Genomic DNA, 26,248 nt, shown 5'->3' with positions numbered 1-26,248 from the left:
TCACCAAAGAAATAATGATATATATATATAATAGAAAATTTCATTTATACTGTTACAGTACTATTGATAGTTTGTTCATTTTGTTCTTTCCCAGAGGATGTATTCAGTAATATTAAGGAGGTAGACCTAAGGTAAGGGACATAACTCTTGAAATCAGTGATATGTTCGTATCATATTCAATTTCACCAAAGCCTCTCAAGCTTTTGTTTGAAGCAGAATAAAATCAATCCAAGTTAATTAGATGCTTATACAAGACAGATGTAAAATGCTGCATACAAACTTCCAATGATTTTTAAGAGTTGTGTCCCTTACCCTAGGTCTACCTCCTTAAGTATTCCTGTAGAAATGAAAGTACAGTGTTCCATTTTCCTCTGCCCCAATCTATGAACTTTATAAAGATATAAATATAAAAATAGGAAATATGCTATGATTGTCAATGAGACAGTCATCCACAAATAGCCAAGGAATAATCAAGAGAACCAAGGTTATAGCGGTAATCAAAAGAATGTAATCCAGGGACAAAGACCAGACACAGAAAACAGACATACACAACAAAGAACATAAAGTAACTAAAATCATATATACAAAATAACAAAAGTAAATGAGCAACTCGGACTCCAATAAAAACTGGGAGCATGGACCAGGTGCACCGGTAGGGTAAGTGTCCTCTGCTTTTCTAGAAACACCCGCCGAGTTGCTTATAAAAAGTCAAGTTCGGGGTAGACAAATGAGGAAAGGAAAACTATGACTCGTTGAATCAATCAGTTTTCATGGTGCTGATGGATACACCATAACGATCCACGAGTTCATAATAACGACCATAAAACTTCTGTAATGATGACTTCAATCTTGTAGCAACATAACCCTGTTCCAGAAGCCTATTTGTTGAGTTCTAGTGCGATACAAAAAGTCTGCATAGTGTCGGCAAGCTCTGGCATAACGTATGAGTTGTGATACGAACACTCTATACGTAGGAGACGAATGGATGTTGCCACAGATTAAAGGAAAGATGACAATTCTGAATAAAACAAGCTGTATAAGGCCCAAAAACAAATTAAGTGAAACTATCCATAAAAGTCTTGAGAGCACTTACAATGTCATTCAGATGAAAGTAATTCAGCATGATTTTCCAAGTTCAAAGAACAGTAACTCTAACAGAAATTTTTATTCAGCCCCTTATTTCTATCTTGTCCAAGTTATTTATGATAACAATATCTGTATGTGCCCAGCATTTCTACGTACGTCCCTGCAGAGAATTGTAGCGGGGAAAATATAACTTTTGCCTTGGCTTACCATGTTCAGAAGGTTAAATGTGCTGAGTAAATTTGATATAACCCTTTTCATTTTTTAGTCTTCAAGAATCCAAGAATCTCCAAGACTCTTTTACGGCAATCTTTATTTGTTTAATTAGACATTTCATCGTCTTTCCCGCTTAAAAATACATGTATATCAAATACATTTGTATCCTTACTTGTCAAAGATCAAATGTTGAATAATTAAACTAAAAAAAATTAAAAAAAATAAAAAAAAAATAAAAAATAAAAAAAAATAAATAAAAAAACCTCTTATTTTGCATAACAAAGATCAAAATATGAAAATCATGAGTGAATCATTTCTTTGTCTAAGTGATAATAATTAACCCATTATTGACTTCCTGTTACTTTCATTTACAGAATTTTTTTTCTTTATGTTAAGAATTGATGACTTGTAAAATTTTGTGGTGATATGCTTCAGATCAATGCAAAACGAAGAAAGTCCTGAAGAAAACTTCAGCTAACAGGTATACATACATGATAAAAAGTTCATACTTTGGTCATACATATATTTGATCTGAAGTGTAAGTATTTGTAAGAATCAGGCAAAATCAGAAAAATCAGAAACATGCATGTCAAAAACCCATCAATCTAACAATGTAATAACACTCAAGGAGACTTTCTCTATTTGAAAAGACCATTATTTGATCTCTACATCACTGGCTTTGCTAAAAAATTTTTCAATAGAATGTTGGAAAAATGTCTTTTTTTTTTATCTGCCCTTCAAAAGTTCCATTTCAATGTATTTAAATGAAATTGTAACTCAATGATGTAGCATGCTATGAAAAATCTTGTCTGTTTTCCTTAATTCTGAAGGTGCAAATAGTCAAATTACACTATCAAAAAGACAGGTTTTTTTCATACCATGTTTCACCTACTGCCTGATTCTTACAGGGACTGACACTTTAAAAATAATATAACAAATATAGCATTAGGAACAGGAAAGATACATGTTTTCCTATTTCTAATGAATAGTTAGATTATTGGAGATTTGAAGAACAAAGAGACCAAAAGTGTTATATCATATCTACCATTATCACTATGTGGCAGCCTCGCTTGATTTAATGAGTTTTGAATGGACCTCCAGACCATATCTGATATCTACAACAAATGCTGTAGAAATTAGCTTTTGTACACGTAAACACATGTATGTTTAAAACAAACTATTAAATTAAAGTAATTTTGCAATTAATCTGACAAGGGGGTAATAAACGGAAAGCAGAAGTAAAAAGAATATATCCCAAGGATAAAGACAAAACAGGAAAAAAAAGACACACACAACACAGAACATGAATAATTTAATAACATGTGCAAAGAAACACAAGTAAATGAGTACTGGGAGCGTTGACCAGGTGCACTGGTAAGGTATTAGTGTCATCTGATTTTTTTCCATAAAACACTTGTCAAGTTTCTCATAAGATGTCATGTCCCTAGTAGAGAAAAGAGGAAAGGAAAACTGATACAGAAAACTAATTAGTTCTCATAGTGCAAGCGGATACCGTCTCAACTAACACTCCCAAAACACAAAATAATCATTTTAGATTTTAAAATTGGTTCAGTTTAGACAAGTATTTGGTTCACTAAGGTTCAAAATACATTTATACTGATAAACAAATATTTTATGAAAGAACAGCGTTCCAATGTCCGCCGCAAAAAAAAAATGTGGAAAAATTAAAATTCACTGAAAGTCCATGGACTGTAACTTCCGTAAAAAATCATTCAACCATAACCAAAGTTGAACTTAATCTGTAACTTCTCATAGCAAGACTACATACAAAGTATAAAATCAATTGGTAAAAGCATTACAAAAAAAAGGTGCTGAAAACTGTAAATTCACTGAAATTTTCTAAGTCCAAGGGCAGTAACTTCTGTAAAAATAATTCAACCGTAACCAGAGCTAAACTTAATCTGTAACTCTTCATAATAAGGCCACATACCAGAAACAAACTTATTCGGTAAAAGCATAACAAAATAAAAAAAAAGCGGTTAACACGGATGGACGCCCAGCATTTTCATATCCCCTCGCAACATGATGTGGGGGACAAAATAAGAGCTGGTTTCATGTTTTTTAAGGGTTTAGTTTTCATATCCCCTCGCAACATGACGCAAGGGACAAAATAAGAGCTGGTTTCATGTTTTTTAAGGGTTTAGTTTAGACCAGTAACATGTTTCAGACAGATTTTGTGGTTTTTCTGGTTTTTTTTTGCAGTTTTTTAGGGTTTGTTTAAAACAGGTTTTAGCTTTTCAGGGTTTGGTTTAGACAGGTCTAGTTTAGTTTTTTTAGGGTTTAGTTAAGACTAATTATGTAATTTTTTACAGATTTGTTTAAGACAGATTTTGTTGTTTTCAGGGATTGGTTTAGACAGATTCCACAGTACCCCTAACAAAGCAGGGGTAATTACAACGCAGTAATTTTCTCTAACCAATGTTCCCTTTTACATAGTAATATACATAAACAGTAAAAGCCTGTACTTTATCTGACAAAACATCTCTTGTTTTAGCACATATACGATGAAATTACAATGAACAGAGTAGATATTATGGTACGAAAGGGTCTGTAAAATGTCCACCTAAGATTTATAGCTAAATTCACTTTACATATATCAAAAAAGTAATTAACATACATATAACCGACTGGCTCAGAGACCAAATATCAAGTTTTATGGTCCATAACATATGACTCTATGTTTAGGAGTAAATGAGAAAAATATTGTCATGTTACTTTATATTTTATTTCTTAAAATTTTGAAGTCATGCACATTATTTGAGGTATGTTAACTAATCTTATAAACCAAGGAATGTCAGCTATTTGGGCACCAAACCTATTTACAAAGGAGTTCAAATTTACAGTCAGATGTGAAAGATACTGGACTTTTTCAAGTTCCAAGATGATGGACAAATTGAGGAAAAACAAAGTCATACAATAATGAGTCAATTAAAAGCATTAGGGGCCAAGACCTGGGTAAATAAAATAATAAAAAAAAGATCCTATGTTTTAACTAAAACAAACAAGAAAAAAAAAGAGTATTAATGGAACATTAAATAATATCTTGCTATGCAATGATGAAAAGACGGGGGTAGCTGGCAAATTATTCAAAATGGCCTTACTCAAAAACTGCATTTTGGGTTGTGTTGAAAATAAACTTAACTTATACTAACCTAGAAAGATTAACATTGGGATTAAACTTCACTATTAAACCTTTAAGTTCACTTTAAATTTGAGTTGATTCATTAATTGTTTGTTGGGGTTTAACGTCCGAGCAGCAATATTTCAGCTATATTCAGACAATGAACATGAAGGGGATGATAAAATGAACATGAAATAATGATGAAATGAAAAATGGGATGGGACACAAGGACAATGAGGTCAAATTAAATTAAATTCAGACGATTAAATTTCAGACTATTATATCAATTAGAAGAACTAATAGCACACAATAACCAACACAATATGATCTTATATATTCTAGGACTCAGCAAGATGTACTTCAAGTTTTAGTCTCTGAGAGCACAAGTCAAATTCAAAAACTGGTCAGAATCAGCAACTATGGAATTCAAGTGGTCTAGAGCATAAGTCAAAAATAATACCAGGTATGAATCAGCAGTTATGGAAAATACAAGTAGTTTCAAGAGCATAGGTCCGTTGCACTACCTGGTCTGACACAGCAGGATGGACTTGAACTCACTTCAAGTAGCCCAAAGTCAAAAGTCAATTTCACTACCTGGTCTGAAGGAACAATTATCGAATTCAAGTAGTTTTCAAGAGCACAGATCCATTGCACTACCTGGTCTGACACAGCAGGATGGACTATAACTCACTTCAAATCTCTCAAGTATTACAAAATCGTAAGTCAATCTCAATACCAGGTCTGTATCAGTAGGGAAAAACTTTCAATTCATTCCTTGCATTGCATATGGTAGAACCTCTCGGTGATGGATTTGGCTTCCTCTTTCAATAGATTTGGTTATGAGTATTTCTTGTATACAACTGATATTTTGATTATGATCTTCCTACATATTTGATTTTAATGCCGCTGATGAGAGGTTACTCCTTGAAGCACGTGTACAGCATATAGAAATTTACAATGTATAAAACTGGTATTTTTTTGTTTTCAAGTAATTTGAAGCCATTTAAAAGTTAATAACACTACCACGTCTGAATTATCAAAAGAAATAAAGAAAAGGGGGAGTTTCCTTGTTTTTTTATCTAGTATTTACAGCTGGAAACTTATTGAGATCAGTATGTCTGTCTTGGTCTGTCTGTTATACTGTGTAGCAGAGCAATGATGAAAACATTATTAGAGGAACTAAGAGGTTCTCAAAATTTCACTTTCATAAGTAATGACTAGGAGTCCAACATAAGGGTGTATAGGGTATGTTGAGGGAGACCTCTTCCAATGAGTAGGAGCCCAACATAAGGGTAAATGGGATATGTTGAGAGGGACCCTTCCTAGGACTAGGAGTCCCAACGTAATAGTTCATGGGATAGGTTGAGGGGGACCCCTTCCTAGGATCAGGAGTCCAACATAAGGGTGCATTGGGTGCTCACTTGACTTCTTTCATTCTAAAATAGCTATGTTATAAATACATGGTATGCCTCCCCCTTCTTAAAATTTAAAATCATTTGCACCCACAATAATAAAAAAAAAACCCATTAAATTTCCAACCACAAAACCAAAAAATTGCTTTTTTTTTTCTTTATTGCTTAAATGTTTACAGTACTCCCCCTTTTCCCCAGGATTCATTTTTTTTTAATGAGGAAAACTTTAGCTTGCAATACCCTCCCCCTACTTTACAAATAAAAAAAGGCATAAGAGATATCGGTGTACCCATTAAAAACGGAACCCAAAAATATTTAAGACCATTCTAAAAATAGAATGTTGGTTCCGTTTGACATGAAAAAAAAAACAATGACAGGAAACATTTGTTTTACTCATTTAATGCCTACGACAAATAGGGCATCTAATGGGGGCATTAAATAGTACCCTGCCATGTTGCAAAAATAATTTTGGAGGTAAAAACAAATTAAAATGGCTGTAACTTTTATTTAAATAACCCAATCAAACTAAAATTTGAACTTGATCTGTATTTTTATCATACTCAATAAGCAGTGTGTTCAATGCATAGTTCAAAAAAGAGATTAAGGACATGCTTATATTGTTTTTTATCAATTGATACTACAATAAAAATTTATAAAGGGGCAGCTAAAAAAGAGGTAAGGGAGGGTTGTTTTTATCTATTGATACTACAATAAAAATGGATAAATGGGCAGCTGAAAAGGAGGTAAGGGAGGGACAGAGAACCTTAACAATATAAAAAGAATAATGGGACAGCTGAAATGGAGGCATTAGGGAGGAACAGAGAACCTAAACACTATTTGTAGTTGGCCTTTAATGTAACCCAATATTAGCCTACCACAGAACAAAAATCAATTATGTTCTTATTAGTGTCATGTAAACCTGTAAAGATGAAAGAAACAGGTAGTATAAATAATTAACAGTAAGTACAGGTAATTTCGCCAGGTGTAATTATACCTGTTTTCATTTCCTTGTTCCTCAAACCAATGTTATATGTGGGACGTGAATCCTAGTATAGTACTAGAAATCTAAAGACTACTTTTCTTTTGCTTTGGAAAGCCACGTTGAACTACAAGCATAGAGCTAGAAACAGCTGATCAAAGGCTAAAAAAGTTCTTGAAAAACAAAAGTCCTGTCCAAAAACCATTTGTTCAGCAAAGCCATCTATATCAGTTTTCATTCATTGGAGGGAGTACTGGGAATTATAAGGCAGTGGTTTACATCTCAATTTTCTTATTAACTCATGTTTTTTTTGTTTTTTTTAAATAATTAAAAAAAAAGGTCAACAACAGAAATGGCCAAATTTCATTCAAACAGGAATATGTGTGACAGGCCCGAAATCAAACTCCATGATATGGGATACGTTCCTTAGGCTGGATACCAAATATCAGGATGCTGCAATTAGCAGTTGGTGAGAAAAGTTTTACAAAAATAATTTCCACACCCGTCCAACATTCACATATATGATAACCTGATTTTCAATCATGTTTTAAAGTTTTATAGTAAAGGGAAATAACTCTTTGATCTATTCATAAAGCAAATGATTTGGAAGAAAACTTTTATTATATATTCTGAGTCATACACTTTTGATATTGAAAAAATTCCTGTCTTCTCTGACATCATAATGAATTCAACATTACATTAGAAAAAAATTGGAGGAAGAAAACTTGCACTGAACTTTCCTATTTTATCATATGATCTGCCTGGTTTCTACATGGACAGATCTTAAAAAAAAAGCATCACAGATCTGTTTTTGATATTTTATGACTATCCATTACCGTGTAAGTATTATTGATTGTGGAGAAACAATTTTAGTGGTTTTGGTCAGTTTGGCAAAACATGAAATTTGGTTTCCAAAAAATGGAAATTGCCCATTCAACTGTATGGTAGAGTATTAAAAAACAAACAAAAAAAAAACAAAAACAAAAACAAAAACAAATTCAAGAATCTACAAAGTGGTGTTTTTTCCTTCAACCATGGAAATTGGTATCCATGAATAAAAATACTTTCACAGTATTTAGACCCAATTTTATAGAAATTCTCCATTAAAATCCTGAACTTTGTAAGATTTCAACATAAATACTTTGGAGAGATTTTATATCAGTAGAGGGTATTTTGCAGTTAAAATTCATAGAAAATCTGAAGAATATGTTAAAAAATGATATCTTTCATAGCCTACATAAGTGTGGCTAATAGGAATGTCTATGCTATGATTAAGTATATTCTACACAAACTGTCAAGTGGATCTCAAACAGGTTCCTATGATATCTCACGAAAAACACTTGTAAACTGTAGGGGCTATAAACAATACAATCACGTACCACGGTAAAGGTTAAAAATAAGAACTTATTTGAAATGGCCAAATGACATTAAACAAATATCTTCAGTATGACAAACCAGACAATTACAGCTATGTAAATACATGTATGTAATATTGGCCCAACTTAGACGAACAGTAAAATAAATACAAGTATCAGGTATTTGGTAGGATATATAAGAATTTACCTTCACTTGGACACTAAGCCTTGTTCTTAAATGTATCACTCCTCATAAAAGTCTGGAAGTATTGATTTTGGGCAGAAAGATAATTTAACAATCACTTTTTAGAATTTGATATTCATTGTGAGAGTCAAACAGCAAGACACCATGAATAAAAAGAGAAAGTGGATTTCTTAAAAAAAAATAATAAAAAAAAACAAAAACAGAAACAAAAATATGCAAGTTTGACATAGTAGTCTTAGGGCATTGAAAACATATTAATTTTCGTAGATTCTATTAAGTGAACATATTCTCAGGTATCAAATTTAAGAACATTAGAAAATTGAGGTTTTTGGTAGTTATCTGCCCCTTAAAAGTTCAGTGAAAAAAAATTTTTTTTTTTTTTTTGACTTTCAGAATTTTATTGGGCATTAGTTTAACATTGTAAGCAAATATGTTTTTATTTTAATTGGATATTATTCTCGTTAGAATGAGATTCTGTACATAATAAGTAGATCCATCTAATCAAAATCATTGCTAACATGATTCTTACACAGATATGACACTGGAAAATAAGACAGTCCTAAACCAATCGACTTTTGGCAAGTTTGGAATACATATAAGCCTTCAATTTAATCAGACACAGCTCTTCAATATATCTTGCAATGAAATTAGTAAATAAACAAAGTCTATTAAAATCTGCCAGACATTTAAACATACTAGTTTATAGGGCTTACCTTACCATCCAATACAGATCCTAGTTAATTAAATCTTAAGCTAACAGTACTTTATCTTTGTTAGGTAAATAACTTTACAATGTTTATACCAGTTCAAGGTTCGATGTATGTTTATATAAATAGCCTTAATCTGAAGTGGGCCAGCTTCCTTCGTGATCATGTCAAAAAAAATTTCTGTTAAGGTTTATGAGCAACCTGGCTACCAAACTGAAAAAAAAATGTGTCCATATAACACAGATACCCTCACCATTCTTCCATCAAACAAAATTCTTATACAAAATATTTATGCTTGAATAGGTAAAAAGGTCACATGGTATAAACTTATTCAATGTAAAAATGTCCAATAAGAATATAATCAGTCTTCGATATTGGGACCAGCCCACCAGCCCAATGCTGGTAAAAATAACAGCGGGACTTGCAGAAAATTTGCTTCCAAGCCAATGTATACTATATAAAATTGTTTTCAAATTGCAAGTGGGGCTTCTTGTCTAAATAAAATTAAGACAGAAAAGACTGAATTACAAGATTGTAGTCTGGACATTCAGTTTATAATTTTTGTATTACAACAAGACTAATGCATCTCTCGACCAGGGTGATAGTCATATATTTGTCAATATATATATAAACACTGAGCAAGGTAAAAAAAAATTACATTCCGACCATGCAAGACCTGACTGGGTTGTCAAGGACGTTAAAAAAACCTTAGTAGAAAAAAAATTACAGTGCCAGTTACAAATTTCCTAAAGTAATATAGAAATGATAGCTGAAAGAAGAGCTTCAAGAAGCTCAGCAGGATATGACCACAGCATATCAAACTCTGTTTACTGAATGTGGCAAATGTGGACACAATATTAGGTTTTGACACACTTAAGTAAAGGGACTAACAGTTCATTATGGACACAACAACTGGTTTGGACACAATATAGCACAAAATATGAAATTTGATTACCGGTTATTAATTTTCAAAATTGGACCATTAGTAAAAAAGTAAATTTTTTGGGTGTGTCCATGGCCACTTTGGCACATTTTAACACAAAAAGAGATATCTGAAATCTGATTGTAAACCCTGGCAGGGTTTTCATAATGAATCTAATTCAAAAACTTCAACATAGTACCAAAAGTAAAGAAGTTGACTTTTTGGGAAGTGGGGAAATTTCATAACCTGTTAATTCCCAAACAGTTAAAGATAAGCCTACCTTGTAATATTTTTTCTAAAAAAAAAAAAAAGAGAAAAAAAAGACTGACCACAGGTTATTAAAAATCAGCCTTGTAATAAACTTTTTCTATCACTTCCAATGATAACACCCTTTTCTCCCCTTTTAGCCCCTGATTTCCAAAAGGGGTTGGGCAAAAACCTCCAAAAACTTTAGTGTTCTCCACTACGTCCCCCCCCCCACCCCCGGGAACAACATGTTAAAATTTCTAAAAGATTTGCCTTTCTAAAGATTCCATAAAATTCAAATGCATCAGGGTGCGCACCTATTTTAGAGAAGAAATATTTTAGATATTTTAAATCAATACGGTACTTACCTGTTATGTAATAATATCCCAAAGTTCAATTTGAATCTGATGCAAACATTCCAAGTTATTGTCCAAAAAATTGATTTCAACAAATAAAAAAACCCTTAAAAAAGTTTTTTTTACAACTGTGACCATGGCTGCAAATGAAATTTCCCCTATAATGTTTTCAATTCTGTGGTATCTGAGAGTTCCCTTTCAACCAGTTGTAAACTTCATAAGTTTTAATCAGGGATCCGAATTTTTATGCAAATTTTTTTTAGGCCTATTTGATCTTGACAAAAACTTTTCCCAAATAAATAGGTATCTCACTTATTTGGCATGTAACAGTATATGAACATTAGAACATTTGGTTTGAATCGGAAACCTCTCTTTTATTTTTTTTTAAATTGAGTTTTTTTATGACTGTGACCTTGACCTTGAATGAAATGTTTGCATTAACCTGGTATGTAAAAGAATCCCAGAGTTTGGTTTGAATCAGTCATAAACTTTTTGAGTTTTCATAAGGAAATCTCAATTTCATGGAACAAAATCAAGTTTTTGGCCGCTATGACATTGACTTTAAAGGAAATTTTGCCCAAATCAAAAAGTATTTCATGTACCTAGAATGTAACAATATCCCAAAGTTTGAATCTGATATAAACTTTTCTAGTTTTTTGTCTGGAAACCAACTTCAACGCACACCTTCAAGTTTGCCCGCTATGACCAAACCAATAGACTAGTTCAACTATTTAACGGGTGACAAAGACAACAATAGGGTGATACCATTATATGGACACTCCTTTCACTCCAAACCCCCACTTTGAAAGTGGTGTATAAATACATAAAAAACAGCCTCCTGAAAAGCTATACACTACCTTCCCTGCATGGAAATTTCTGTTATTGTATATTTCACGAAAAAATTTTTACTCCGAAGTTACAACATCTGTACAAATCATATTTCACTTTTAAATCACATCACAAAACTTTTTCATATGATACAAGGAACATGATCACAGAGCATCTTCAACATGCAATAAAATAAATATGCATCTGTGCATGTCATAAAGGAGGAATGTAAATGGATCCAAACAAAACCAACAACATTCAAAATATTAAAAACACCCACATGAAAAACTTGACTTACAGTCAAACCTGTTTTAAATGACCTTTCAAGAAAGAGTAAAAGCATGGTCACATAAGAGAGATGGTCTTTAATATAAAAGTTAATTTTACATAAAATGCATCAAATAAAAACACCATAACCTAAGTCTTTTAAGACAGGTAATGGCTAAATACAGGTTTTTGCCAAGTCAGGTTCAACTGTATTTCAATACACCCATACAATATCTTGTATCTCAAAAACAAAAGATCTTTTAAAAAGCACCCTTTTCAACTCTGAAGTGTTAAAAAGATGTTTCATTTAATACTCATAGCCCTATTGTTATCAAAAAGATAATACGACCATTCGGTTTGCGACATATAAGGTATAAAGGGTTATGTGGCTGACTCAACTTTATGGATTTCTTTATTTACTTTTAGGTCTTAATTTATTTAGCAGATTTTGTGGAAAGTGGACCAAGAATATACAATTTGCCAGACAATGTAGGTGCAACTTCTGCATGATACCCTCATTTTGATTTGTACATACACTTTCAACAAACTCTTGCAACTACAATAATCAGAGGTCCAAATTTCCTTTCAAGATTGCAAGCTCCTTGACTTTTTTGTACCGCAAATGAAAGGTCCGCCCGAATTGTGTAAATGAAAAGTATGGTGGGACCAGGTACTAGCTTCAAATGAAATTTTAATGTTCCTGTGTAAGAACTGGAGTGTCCCTTACCTTGGACCAGAGCTAGTTTTAACCCTAAATAAACTATATAGCTACAATCATAATACAATTTCGATAGCAATGTCTTCATTCTTGCATGAACACTTCTTGAAAGAATTTGGACTTAATGCCTTCCAATGTTATAAACAATACACCTCCGTGAACTTGTCTAAAACATTATTAGAAATTCAAAACACCATCAAAACAATGTATCAATATTTTTCCCTTCAAATTAAGTACATGTATGTAAGAAAAAAAAGGTTTGTGATGTGAATAGAATTATATGTGCAGTATTAAACTTGAAATAGAATTTGAAAGTTTTAAGAACAAGCAACCAATTCATGTTAGGAATAAAACTAAATTCATAGAACTATACTTACATATTTATTTATATAGGAACTTTATCCCATATATAGCTACATGTATAATTAATTCTCTGTTCGTGTTTATTAGATGAACATCTTAACTGATGTTTGTCCATCAGTGGATCATCATAAATCAGTCAATTTTATGAGTTTTTATGATAGAATAATTGGTCATCTGTATGTTTATTTAATATGTACCTAATAAATAATTAATAAGCTTTTAAGTGACAAGGATTACAACAACAATTTGTATGATTTCTTTTTGTGTGTGAAAGTTTTCTTTAATGTATTTATTTGAACAAAATAAAAAGTTATGGTTGATTTATTTTTTTTTCAAGTTAAAAGTTTTTATTGTAAAAAATCAAGCATATCTGCACGTGAAGATAATTTTGTTTTCTATGGAATTAATTGGTAGTAAACTTTTCATGTTTGTTGTCATTGTTAAATAGTAATTTATAAAGACATTTAAGAATTGGTAATAATTAAAATTTTGTCTACTGAAATAACATAAATTGTCCATATTGTTTATTGTGGGAAGTGCAATAAACAAAATTTTTATCATAGCCAATTCTTATAAATTAATTTTAAAACATATTTTTATCTTTAAACATGAGAAAAGTAGCTCTGAATTTAACTGAATAGGGCTGTGTCAATATTTTTTTTTCCTTTGAGATATAACAAAATCATTTTAACCATCATTTTTAAATCAGATTACAGTATTAATCTCAAATTAATTGAACAACAGAATTTTTAAACACAGACAAATATAAATTTAAAATTTTTCGCATTACAGAAACAAATATCTTGCCTCATTATTCACAAATATAAGTAAAAGCATATTTTCATTCTTAATTTGTGACTCTATAGCACATAATTTTCATGGTCTGCTATGCTATTACATATTTTAGCAGTGAGTCAAAAACAAGGACTGTAGTATTTAGTTTACAACTTCAGTATCCACCAAACTACCTGTATAAGTGCCAATTTTACACTCACCAAAATAACCCCTGATACTGTACTTCGAAGTTGGTCAATATCTTAAATATTGTCCTAGGTTTTTTAAGGACTGCTTTTAAATCAGTTTATGAATACGTGTAAATTACCCCAAAGTTGGTTATGTAAACGTAACTTGATCTAAACTTAAACACAATCTTTATAATTTAGTTTATTATCAATTCATGAAAAAATTATGATTTGCCCCTTCATTAAAGTCTTATGTAGGTTAGTTATTTTAAGGAGGTAGACCTGGAGTAAGGGACACAACCCTTACAAATCATTGGAACGTTTGTATTCTGCATTTAACATCACTGTCATGAAAGCATCAAAGTAACTTTGATTGATTTCATTCTGTTTAAATGAAAGCTTGATAGCCTTGGTGAAATTGAATATGATACAAACATATCACTGACTTCATCAGTTATGTCCCTTACCCTAGGTCTACCTCCTTAACTGGAGGATGTGGATCGATCAATGTAAATGAAGTCACAGTACCAAGTTAAGTTTATAAAATAAAAATAACCCATCTTGCCTTGATGAGAAATAAACAATAAAAATAAATTATTCGTTAATTAAGGAACGAAGAAAAATAAAAACTATAATTTTTTATTTGGTTTTGGCCTTAAGCCATTTTGTTGTGGTCCTACCATGAAATTATAAATAAATGAAAGCGCTCATAGTGATTATATATATAATATTTTTCACATTTATAAAATTAGTCTCAGGTGCTATTCTTAATTGTTTCATGACCATTCATACTATAAACCAGTAAATAAACATTATTATTATAGTATGAATGGTCATGAAATAATAATATAAAAATGTGTGTCTGGTGGACAAAACTAACAAATTTAGGTACGGAATAGAAAATAAAAATTACTTAAAATAAGTTGAATATTGTTTTTTATCTAAATAATATTGGTGCCATTTGTTTTGGTAGAAAGAAAAATGTGGTATGACCATGAAGCTAAGATATCGTTCAATGGAAAACTGAAGGTTAAATTTTGGATTTTCACAATACTTTTTTAGTTGTGATCATTTGAAGTCAAATTGTCATTGTTGATTAAGTAAGAACGAGATCTTGTTTCCCTCCATGTGATAATGAGAAATTTTAGATGCAAACCTCTTTAACTACAGGTCTACGAACAGTTTATTACAAACAAGTTAACAGGTAAAATATGTTGTGAAAATGAAATTTTATAAAATCTCCCACTTTTGGAAATTGTTCAACAGCTATGATTAAATACTCAATGTTTAAGTCATCCTGGCAAATGTGTTCCATCCAGCAAAATATGCAAAGTCCATATTTTAGAGAGTAATTTCAAAATATGAAGTGGCCGTGATTACAGTACTTCCATTGTATGGCTGTTATTACAGTACTTCTACTTGAATGGCTGTAATTACAGTACTTTACTTGAGTGGCTGTAATAACAGTACTACAGCTTTATAAATTGCTACATTAAGTAATAGGTATTTTTTTGTTTAAATACATGTAGCAACATTTATAAAAATCAAATAGGAGGGGATTCATGTTTACCAAAATACCCACTAAATTCTCCTGTATTTCTTATTCAGAAGCAGTTACACACCACATAACATTATATTAGATTGGCAATAAAGTTGCTGCACTTTTGGGATAAAAAAAAATGCATAGATCATGTATGAAATAAGCATATTGCAAGAGTTACTGTCCTTGAATAGGTTTGATTTTGGTGATTTTAGTAGGAGATGCATCTCAAAACAATAGATCTAGACAGGATCATTGTGAAGTGAAAATATAGCATATGTACACTGAAAAAGCATCATTTGTTTGGTGGGTTTTTCTACGCAATGAATCACCAGAACAAAAGGCAGTTTCTGAATTCTATTTGGACCTGATACTTAAGTTTCAGGTGTTTTTTTTCAATACATGTAATTGCTAATTGGATCTAACATAATAATACATGTACTTACATCAAATTAAACTTGAGTACTACTTTAGATGGCAGTAATATAATTAAATTTTTCATTGACCCAATTTTTGAACCCAAGATCATTTATTGTTTTAAGTGCATATTTTCAATAATTGCCTTAAATTGGTTCAATAATTGTACCCATTCTAAAGTTAGAAATTCTAATAGGCAAAACATGCCATATGAAGCCTGTCAAAACTGATCCCTTTCAATAGAATAGAAAATTAATTGTTAGTAGCATGACAGGTGCATAGCATGAAGCATGCACAGCTCACCCTTTCAGCAAGAGCAATAGAGCTCACTCCCAGAGTTATGTTGATTCTTGCTTTGTGTTTCAGTGAGTTCTTTTGAATAGTGTCATACCATATAGCTGGTAGTTACAGGAGGGTTCTAATTTTGCTTCATTTTTCAGGTCTGTTTAAAAACACAATAACAAATTTCACGAAATAATTGCTCTTGGCTTATGGAGGTAAGAGACTCTTATAAATCACTGGAACGTTTGTTTTCAATATATTACACCAACCTCATGTAAGCATCCGAGTAACATTTATTTATTTTATTCTGTTTCAAAGGAAAGCTTGAAAGGCTCTGGTGAAATTGAATATGATACAAACATATCACTGATTTCAAGAGTTATGTCCCTTACCCTAAGTATACCTCTTTAAGTGCTTGGTGTATCATTAAACGTCTGCCAAAACAAGAAACACCAAAAAATACCTTTTCACCTAAAAATCACCAAAACTTACACCCACCAGAAAAGACCACTATATGGTATCTGATGTTTGTGTTGTTCACCGATTATTTAATTTTGGTCACCAATGTTGGTCTCATTTCAACCTTAAGTGTTTTTACCTCTATAATGAATTTGGTCAAACCAAAAAAATGTGACAATATCATTACATGAATTACAATGTTTCTTTTTTGTTTATTTTTTTTTGCTGTGAACAGAATGATTTATAAGTAAAAGCAATAAATAAAAGTAGTATTTGTTCAGAACAAAAATAAATATTATATTTCGAAATTCAAAAATAAATTTCAACCACTGAAATTAAGAATCTCATTCATAAGAACACATTTCTTTTTCCTTCCTTATCTTTCTTTCTTTTTTGAGGGAGAAGGGAGGTATAGTTGTCAAGTGTTCTTAAAATTATAATTATGCTGAACATGGCCTTTCAATTTCCATATAACCTAATTAATTACAACTTTCCACAATATTCTTTAATTTTGGATTTTTTTTTTTTTTTTTTTTGGGGGGGGGGGGGAGGGAGACTTCTACTTTTCTCCTCCATTAATTACAACTTTTACTTAATTCCTACATATCTTTTACAGAATAGAAACTTTGAATACAAGAATGGATTTCACAATATGGGGTTGCACTTTCAAAAAATTATTTTATAATCAATATCTTATATCTACAGAATGACAAAAACTTCACATTTTAAACGGCCTACCTTATAACTATAGAATAACATGCATCCAAAAGACACACTAGACTTTTATCCAAAAATTCTTCAAATTTCCTCGTAACAATCGGTTTCGATACAAAACGTTTAACTTTCTAAATATTTAAACACATGCTTTAATAGTCATAAATCTTTGACCTGTGACCTTTAAATCCCACTCCGTTTAATTATCTCAGTAAAACTTGTAAATATACTGGGTATCAATAGACTGTTTATCAAAGAAGTTTTCCGCTCCAGTGAATTTAACGAAGTCCAATATTAAATTCCCGTGCCGTCTCTCCTATAGTCTATAAATACAGCCACTTTTAATTTTAGCATGTACATATCAATGAGCTTCTCTATATTAGCCAATATTTTAGTTTTATGAGTTTTTCTGTAATTCACAGGCCTAAATAATTATCACATCATTTCTACTTTCCCTATTTCTGTACAATATTAGTCTGTTTCCAGACAAATAATAAAATATTAGAATTAAATAAAATGGGGGGGGAATGGTTTAAAATAATTAATAAAGGGGGAGGGATAGTTAGGAAAAGCCCCCCTTTTATTGTTTGCATAAAAAAAAAAAAAAAAAAAAATCTAGTAATGAGGGAACAATAATACTCCATCTGCCTAATGGATATGGAGTTCTAAATTTTTATTAATTTAACCAAATATAACCAGATTAGGTATGGTGAATATGTCAATAACCTCACCGGGTTGGCAGCCCCAGGCCGTCAATTCTACTAACTCTCATCCCATACAATTTTCTTCTGGAGGTTATGATAAAAATTGTCTTGATTGAAGCTTAACTCAGTTTTAATTTCATGTCAATTGTGTTTTAAGTCAAAATAGAAAAATGGCATTTTTTAACATTTTTTTTTTATGAATAAAGTCTCACAACTCAATGATATGTAATTTTAAATAAATAAAAATCAACTGGACCATAAGCAATTCTTTGAAAATCCAATAAAAAAAAAAAAATAATAATAAAAAAATAATAAAAAATACAAAAATAATAAAAATAATAAAAAAATAATAACAATAATAAAAAAAATTCTTGGAAGCACTTTCAAATTATTGTGCATCAATACCGGAAATCCCTCTTTTTATTAATTAAGTCCCATAACTTGAAAATGAGAAGAAAGCAATTTTTAAAATTATAAAGGAACTTAATTACATTAAAAGAAATAAACAAGAAAAAAAATTCCCATTTTCATGAAAATGGATATAAGCAATCCAAATTAACAGATTGAATTGAAACTGCTAATTTTTTCTTCCCTTTCTCACAATTTGTCTGTCTGTGTGTCCATCTGATGGTCTGTTGGGTGTGTTATTGCATTGGTTTGTCTGTCTGTGTGTCCATCTGATTGTCTGTTGGGTGTGTTATTGCATTGTTTTGTCTGTCTGTGTGTCCATCTGATGGTCTGTTGGGTGTGTTATTGCATTGGTTTGTCTGTCTGTGTGTCCATCTGATTGTCTGTTGGTGTGTTGTTGCATTGTTTTGTCTGTGTGTCCATCTGACTGTCTGTTGGGTGTCTTATTGCATTGGTTTGTCTGTCTGTGTGTCCATCTGATGGTCTGTTGGGTGTGTTATTGCATTGGTTTGTCTGTCTGTGTGTCCATCTGATTGTCTGTTGGTGTGTTATTGCATTGTTTTGTCTGTGTGTCCATCTGACTGTCTGTTGGGTGTGTTATTGCATTGTTTTGTCTGTCTGTGTGTCCATCTGATGGTCTGTTGGGTGTGTTATGCATTGGTTTGTCTGTCTGTGTGTTCATCTGACTGTCTGTTGGGTGTGTTATTGCATTGCTTTGTTTGTCTGTGTGTCCATCTGACTGTCTGTTGGGTGTGTTATTGCATTGGTTTGTCTGTCTGTGTGTCCATCTGATTGTCTGTTGGTGTGTTATTGCATTGTTTTTTCTGTCTGTGTGTCTACAAATTTGTTTGTTAGAGTGACCTTTGACTTGTCTGCATGTGTGTCCAGCTGATTGTGTGTTGGTGTGTTCATTGTCTGTCTGTCTGTCAATAAATTTGTCTGTTAGAGTGACCTTTGACTTGTCTGTGTGTCCAGCTGATTGTCTGTTGATGTGTCCATTGGTTTGTCTGCCTGTGTGTTTATTGGTTTGTTTATCTTTATATCCACCAATATACCTCTTGAATGCATGACTTAACTTTAACATGATTGTTAATTAAATATCCTAGATTATAATTTCCATTGTCTGCAATTGCAAGCTCAGAACCATAAAGAAAAAAACAAAAATACTGTTTGTAATTTTCCTAACTTGATATATTTACTGTGGTACAACCAATTTAGTCACTTAAAATTGAAGATTTTTAAACCCAGGCCCAAAAATGTCCATTCCTTGAAATTAGTATACTTAACAATAATCGGTAGACTTAATTCCTAAATTTACTGTAAAAGGGATAATTTTTCATTCCCTACTGTTAATTATCTGTTTTTTTTATGGTAACATCCCCTTGCCTCACATCATATGGTGTTTACATATCACAACTGGCTCAAATTTGCTTGTATTTTCAACAATAATTATGATTTTAATGAAAGAAATCTTTATAAAAACAAGAAATTACAACATCAATGTTTTTAAAAATCATAATAGCTCTTAAAAATAGCCACAAAATTTTTCAACTGATACAAGGAACTCATGAACTCATTCTCAACTACAGCTGTACTTGTAAACGATCAATATGTGCACGTATCTCCCAACCTACATTTTGTGGTAATATTCTTCACAAAACATGGTATGCTCAATACTCACCAAATAAGTTACCGGTGACTAAACCGTTGAATAGACCAATCAAATCATTAAAGATAACCTTTTTTGGTTTTAACATTGAATCACTCGTAGGGACTTTAAATAGAAAGAGTAATCAAAGGAAACAGGGTTATAGCGGTAATTAAAAGAATGTAATCCAGGGACAAAGACCAGGCACGGAAAACAGACATACACAACAAAGAACATAAAGTAACTAAAATCATACATACAAAGTAACAAAAGCAAATGAGCAACTCGAACTCTACTGAAAAATGGGAGTATGGACCAGGTGCTCTGGTAGGGTAAGTGTCCTCTGCTTTTCTAGAAACACCTGCCGAGTTGCTCGTAAAAAGTCAAGTCCGGGGTAGACAAACGAGGAAAGGAAAGCTATGACCCATTGAATAAATCAGTTTTCATGGTGCAGATGGATACACCATAACGATCCACAAAATGATAACAATCCAAACTGACACACTATATTCAAAAGTAGTTTTCCACTTTGCATAGGTTGTATGTCGTATGATGTACCTTGTTTATCATCCCCACAAGGAAAGAATTGGGAGCGATTTTACATACAGTGAGGGCATAACTTTTTGTAGGTTTAAACTTGTCTGAAGCTGGTATTTCAATTAACTGCTAGTAGTCCTTAGTTTGTGCACTTGTGTTATTTATATTCAGTTTCTTTATTTCTGTTATAACAAGGAACTCAGACCATTTTTTTTTGTATGTATGGTTCCATTTTCGGTTTCAGTTTTCCTTTCTAGATCTGTTGCTGGAGTATAATTGGGGCAACTATTTTGCCCTGCCTGTGTATAGTGTTGTTAAGGAGCCAGCTGCAGCCTGTGAATAGTGTTGTTAAGGAGCCAGCTGCAGCCTGCCCTGAGATGTGAGGTTTGGGGCCAGCTGCAGCCCGTGTATAGTGTTGTTAAGGAGCCAGCTGCAGCCTGCCCTGAGGTGTGAGGTTTGGAGCCAGCTGCAGCCTGCCCTGAGGTGTGAGGTTTGGGGCCAGCTGCAGCCTGTGTATAGTGTTGTTAAGGAGCCAGCTGCAGCCTGCCCTGTGGTGTGATGTTTGGAGCCAGCTGCAGCCTGCCCTGTTGTGTGAGGTTTGGGACCAGCTGCAGCCTGCCATGTTGTGTGAGGTTTGGGACCAGCTGCAGCCTGCCCTGTTGTGTGAGGTTTGGGACCAGCTGCAGCCTGCCCTGAGGTGTGAGGTTTGGGACCAGCTGCAGCCTGCCCTGTTGTGTGAGGTTTGGGGCCAGCTGCAGCCTGCCCTGTTGTGTGAGGTTTGGGATCAGCTGCAGCCTGCCCTGAGGTGTGATGTTTGGGGCCAGCTGCAGCCTGTCCTGTAGTGTGAGGTTTGGAGCCAGCTGCAGCCTGCCCTGTGGCGTGAGGTTTGGAGCCAGCTGCAGCCTGCCCTGAGGTGTGAGGGTTTCCTCGTCATATACTGAAGACACATGAGTGACCTTGAACTGACATAATTCTTCTAAGTGGGGTTGTTGATTCTTTGACATATTCACAATATTTTCGTTATATGCTTGGAAAGTGTAAATTTGTATCTACATGTTTGTCAACAGTTTGGCATACTTAGATCTACAGCAGATTTGTTTATACTACTTGATGACAATCCATATTTTTCAGCCTTTTTCTATGGAAATGATCCATAAAATCCTCAACTTTCTGAAATTTTAACAAAGGTACTATGGAGATATTCAGAATCAATATAGCGTAATTTGCAGTCAAAATTGGTAGAAAATATGGAAAATCCGTACGAGTAAACACCTCTGGTAAAGTCTAGATTTGTGTTAATACACTACAGTTGGAGTGGCATAAAACACTTACTGAACAGACGGACAGATGCATGTTCACCCAGAATTTCATGTAGAAATAACAAGTCAGAAAATTTAGCTCATAAATATTCCCTTACAATCACTAAGAAAAGCAAACAATGTAAAGTCCCCCTATCTTTAGTGTAGAAAGATATTCAAAACCCTTCAACAAATACAGTCTAATTTTATAACATGGCATGTTTTCTTTTAGGCTACTCCTATTTATTGTTCATTCTGTGGTTTAATGAAAAAGGATAAAAAGATTAGTGATAATCTGTACAGCAAATCGAATACAAACCTGCACAAGTTTAAGCAAATGATCTCACCCACCTTTTTTTTTGTGTATATAGTATATATTCTAATATCTCTTTAATGATAAAACCTGAAAACAACCTAAAACTGGACAGGGCACAAAAACTTTGTACAATAAAATGTTCCATAGGGTACAGCTTGAACCCGACCGCAAAGGCCCAATCCTGAAGAGTTGGTGCAAGTATGGACGCACCATTCAAACTTGACGTAGTTTCGAATTTTGATTGCAATCAAGACATTTGACACAGGTTAAAAATTTGACCCAGAACCAAAGTGTTCATTTTATGGCCTTTATTTCTAAATGGTTCTAGTCAAAACTTGCAAAATCCAAAATTTCCTGTAAGAATAAGGCACTTTGTGGCACATTTTCAAAGCAACCCATTCCCTGTCACTCAAGTTATCATCCAGAAATCAGAAAAAAAAAAATTCTTTCTGGACCCTAATTCTAAAACAGTTGGGGCCACAGTCCCCAAAATCAATACAATCCTTCCTTTTGTGGTTTGGAACCTTTTACAAAATTTTTATAAATATCAACCAATACTCAAATTAAAATGAAAACCAAGTACTTACGAATGACAATAATGACAACAGCGCCATACCAATAAATAACCCTACCCACCAAAAAAAAAAAAAAAAAAAAAAAAAAAAATTGCAGCCACATAAAAAGTTTCTAATTAGTCTCTAATAATCAAGCAGGAGGTTAATCATGTATGTCAAAAACCACAAAATTCCTATTTTTTCTTCTTCAAAATATGAAACATAACCAGTCATAGTTGTATTGGTTTGTTGCACTTTTGGGAGAAAAGTTCAGTGTGTTCTATTCTCTTCCTCGAACTATCCTTACCATTGGTAATGTCTGAGTTAGATATGGCTTGGTACTTAATCTGTCAAAGTGTTTACAAAAAGTGAATGGGCAGCTATGTACAATAGTACACTAATAATATCTATATATATTGAAAAAAGGCATAAATAAAAAAAAAAAACAAAAAAACAAAAAAAAAAAACAAAAAATTAAATAGGACTGGCCTCGTCATTCTCTATCTTTGTAAGTAATTATTACTACCAGGTATGATCGCTCAAACATTTTATCGGCGTACTTTATCTGACAATTTTTTTCCTTCTATTTAAAGATCAAAATCAAACTTCAATATGTACATTTTAAGATTGCCATCTAAATTCGATAAATAAGGCAGATATGTCAACCTTACAAATATTTTAACAAAAGAAAAGTTTAAATTGCATTAAATTTAATGATTGATTGATTTAAAAAATTGGAACCTGCCACATGTCAAATTTGTGCTATTCAGGAAGTATAAACCATTTAACGACCATTTCAGAAGCTCTAATACTTAAAGTATACTGCATACATTTTATAACACTTAGGAAAATGCAAATCAATTATACACATATACCCTATTTCTGATAGTGTGTATCAATCTGTTTTCTGAAGACTAATTGTTGTGGTCAAATTACAGTGAAACACACAGACAAGTAAGAAATGCGCCCTTAAAATGGGCAAATCGAAAGACGAATAGAGACATTTAATATTCATAGAGTTATTCATATTCATAAGCAGGGGTCAGAACAAGTACTTTCCCTAAGGCATGCATCAAGCCAGTTTCATGATTGATTTGTCAGACATAGTTTGCCTGATCGGCACCTTTATTTTGGATGTTTCTTTCTATTCAACATATATTATAAGGGCTAGTAAATTTCATTCTGGACCAGTTTAGTTTGGTTAATACTTGCCATCTTGAATAGTTGAATATACATTTTCTTATTTCTGCCTCTGAAAGTTCCACAGACATGTAGGTACACAGCAATTTCACATGATTTTCTCAAGAATTTCACATGATTTTCACTTGAGTTGAGCACATACATTAAGTGACAGAGTTCACGTGAAATTCGGGTGAATGGAGCCTTCACTTGAAATTCACACGAAATGTTCACAAGAAAATCATGTTAATTTCATGTGAAGCTCAATTAACATGAATTTTTACGTGAAAAATATTTGCCTGTGTACAATTTGAGACAAATATTTTGACATAGCCATTGTTTACATCTTTGATATCGTAGAACATTTATTTCACACCATCCTATTTATGTAGGGAAAATATGTGTAAGTAAGCCTTGGTTTTCCAGAAACATAATTTCTTACTAAAAAGACTTAGTTACTTTATGTTCTTTGTTGTGTATGTCTGTTTTCCATGTCTGGTCTTTGTCCCTGAATTACATTCTTTTGATTACTGCTATAACCTTGGTTCCCTTGATTACTCTTACTTATTCAATTTTTAGCCATGTGATATTTCCTACATGTGATGTTTGTGATGTCACCATAAAATGTTTTACAACATCTTTTAAACTCAAAGGAATTATGTGAAACAGGGCATTCTGAATTGGTGTACTAATAAAAAAAAGCAATTTTAAAAGTGAGAACAAGAATGAAACATCACCAGAAACTACAAGACTATGAAATCTCAGAAACCCTTGGATAGGATTTTAGCAAGGCATTCTGAACTTGCATAGTGATAACAACAGCAATTTTAAAAGTGAGAAAAAAGAATTCAACATCACCAGGTAAGAAAGGTTAGTTAGCACTGAAATGGTACCTGGCCCCAGTACCACCAAACTTGAAAAATTACTTACATCTGAGAAAATTGTTTACTGTTTGTGACATCATCAAGTTAAAATACTTTGATTACAGTTACCATGGAAGCTAAGAATATTCTCAGAATTAAGTATTTTTTTTTTTAAAGTTTTGTGACACCAGGGCCTGAGATTTCAAAGTCTTGCATTTTCTGGTGATGTTTAATTCAATTATTAAAACTGCTTTTGTTTGAGGACTATGGTATAATCAGGATACAGTAACACTAAGTCTTCATTATCTGATGATGTTTCATTCTCCACAGAGCCTTGTTAGATTGTTTGTTTGTTGGGGTTTAACGTCCGAGCAGCAATATTTCAGCTATATTCAGACGATGTTCATGAAATTGATGACAAAATGAACATGAATAGAGCCTTGTTAGACAATTCAAAATCTCACCCTTCAGAGATTACTCTGTCTTGCATGCTCAGTGGTGTTGGATTTTAATTATCACAATGTTCTATTCATCTCACTGATCATGATGCCAAAAAGAAACTGTGAAAACTATCAAGCACAACACATGGCTGAACATTTAAACTCACAATTAATACCTTATAAAGTCAAATGTGTAGGAAGCAACACTTTTGTACACTTAGATATGTACAGTAAATTCTGTTAAAACCAATCTTCGAAAAATCTGAAACCTGTCTAAACCAGACACTGTTAAAAATCCCTTTACATCAGTTTAAATGTATTTTGAACTAGTTTTAATAGAACACCTGTTTAAACCAAATCAACTATTGAGTTCAAAAAGGGGTCAAACCTGTTGAAACAAAACACCTGTCTATACCAAACTAGTTATAAAAAAAGAATTTAACTTAGAGAGGTCAAACCTGTTGAAACAAACACTGTATAAAGTCTCTTTATATCAGTTTAAAAATACTTTGAACCTTGGTATACCAAACACTTGGATAAACCAACCTAATTATAAAAAAAGAATTTGGTTTAGAGAGGTATTGCTCTATTTCTTAAAGGAAACAAATCATTCCACTTACTGTGGGTTTTCAGTTTTCACTATTAAGCAGTAGTCCGAGGCTCAAGGTTTGTCAAAATGGAGATAGGCTTGTAAAATTAACTATTACATGCTACAGTCACCATATGAAAAATTCTGAAAAATGTTACATATCGGGCCTGTCAACTGGAAAGTTAGATGTGAAGACTGGGTTTATTTGTACATAACTTGATTTTTCATTTTCAAATGAGATCAAAAAGAATATCTGTCCTGATTCTAAATATAAATATAAAAAAAAACAAAAAAACATCCCCACTTTGATTACAGACCACTAAAAATCTTTAAAAAAAAATAATAAATAAATTAAAAAAAAAAAAATAAAAAAACATCCCCACGTTGATTACAGATCAGTAAAAATCTTTAAAAAAAAAAGATAAATAAATTAAAAAAAAAAATAAATAAATAAATAAAAAAACATCCCCACTTTGATTACAGATCAGTAAAAATCTTAAACATTGGTTAATTCTAACTAATGTTAACTCTCAAATTCT

The 26,248-nt window shown here is 32.4% G+C and overlaps 1 protein-coding gene across 10 annotated transcripts in view; it reads right to left on the bottom strand.

Moving 5' to 3' along the window:
* Positions 1–26,248, bottom strand: part of LOC148597031 (hydroxysteroid 11-beta-dehydrogenase 1-like protein) — a 71,528-nt gene that overhangs the window by 11,829 nt on the left and 33,451 nt on the right. Inside the window, exons 1-2 of one of the 10 annotated variants that reach the window (XM_088562952.1) lie at positions 17,198–17,497; positions 2,345–2,414 (exon numbers count right to left, since the gene is read on the bottom strand). The exons of 3 other annotated variants lie outside the window; for them this stretch is intronic. Coding sequence is in view for 2 of the 7 variants with exons in the window: in XM_088562947.1 (XP_088419073.1) it covers positions 11,481–11,491 (11 nt within the window). In the remaining 5 variants the exon portion in view is untranslated. Of the gene's footprint in view, positions 1–2,344; positions 2,415–9,105; positions 9,179–11,480; positions 11,673–12,813; positions 12,835–17,197; positions 17,498–26,248 lie in introns of those variants that run through there. 6 more of the 10 variants (XM_088562951.1, XM_088562949.1, XM_088562954.1 and 3 more) reach the window with 6 other exon arrangements.

Source organism: Perna viridis, chromosome 15 (genome assembly GCF_037379345.1).
Source record: "Perna viridis isolate PV_CMFRI_1.1 ecotype Kerala chromosome 15, ASM3737934v1, whole genome shotgun sequence".
Classification (NCBI taxonomy): domain Eukaryota; kingdom Metazoa; phylum Mollusca; class Bivalvia; order Mytilida; family Mytilidae; genus Perna; species Perna viridis.
Note: the sequence above shows the minus strand (reverse complement) of the source record. Positions and strands in the feature narration are given on the sequence as shown.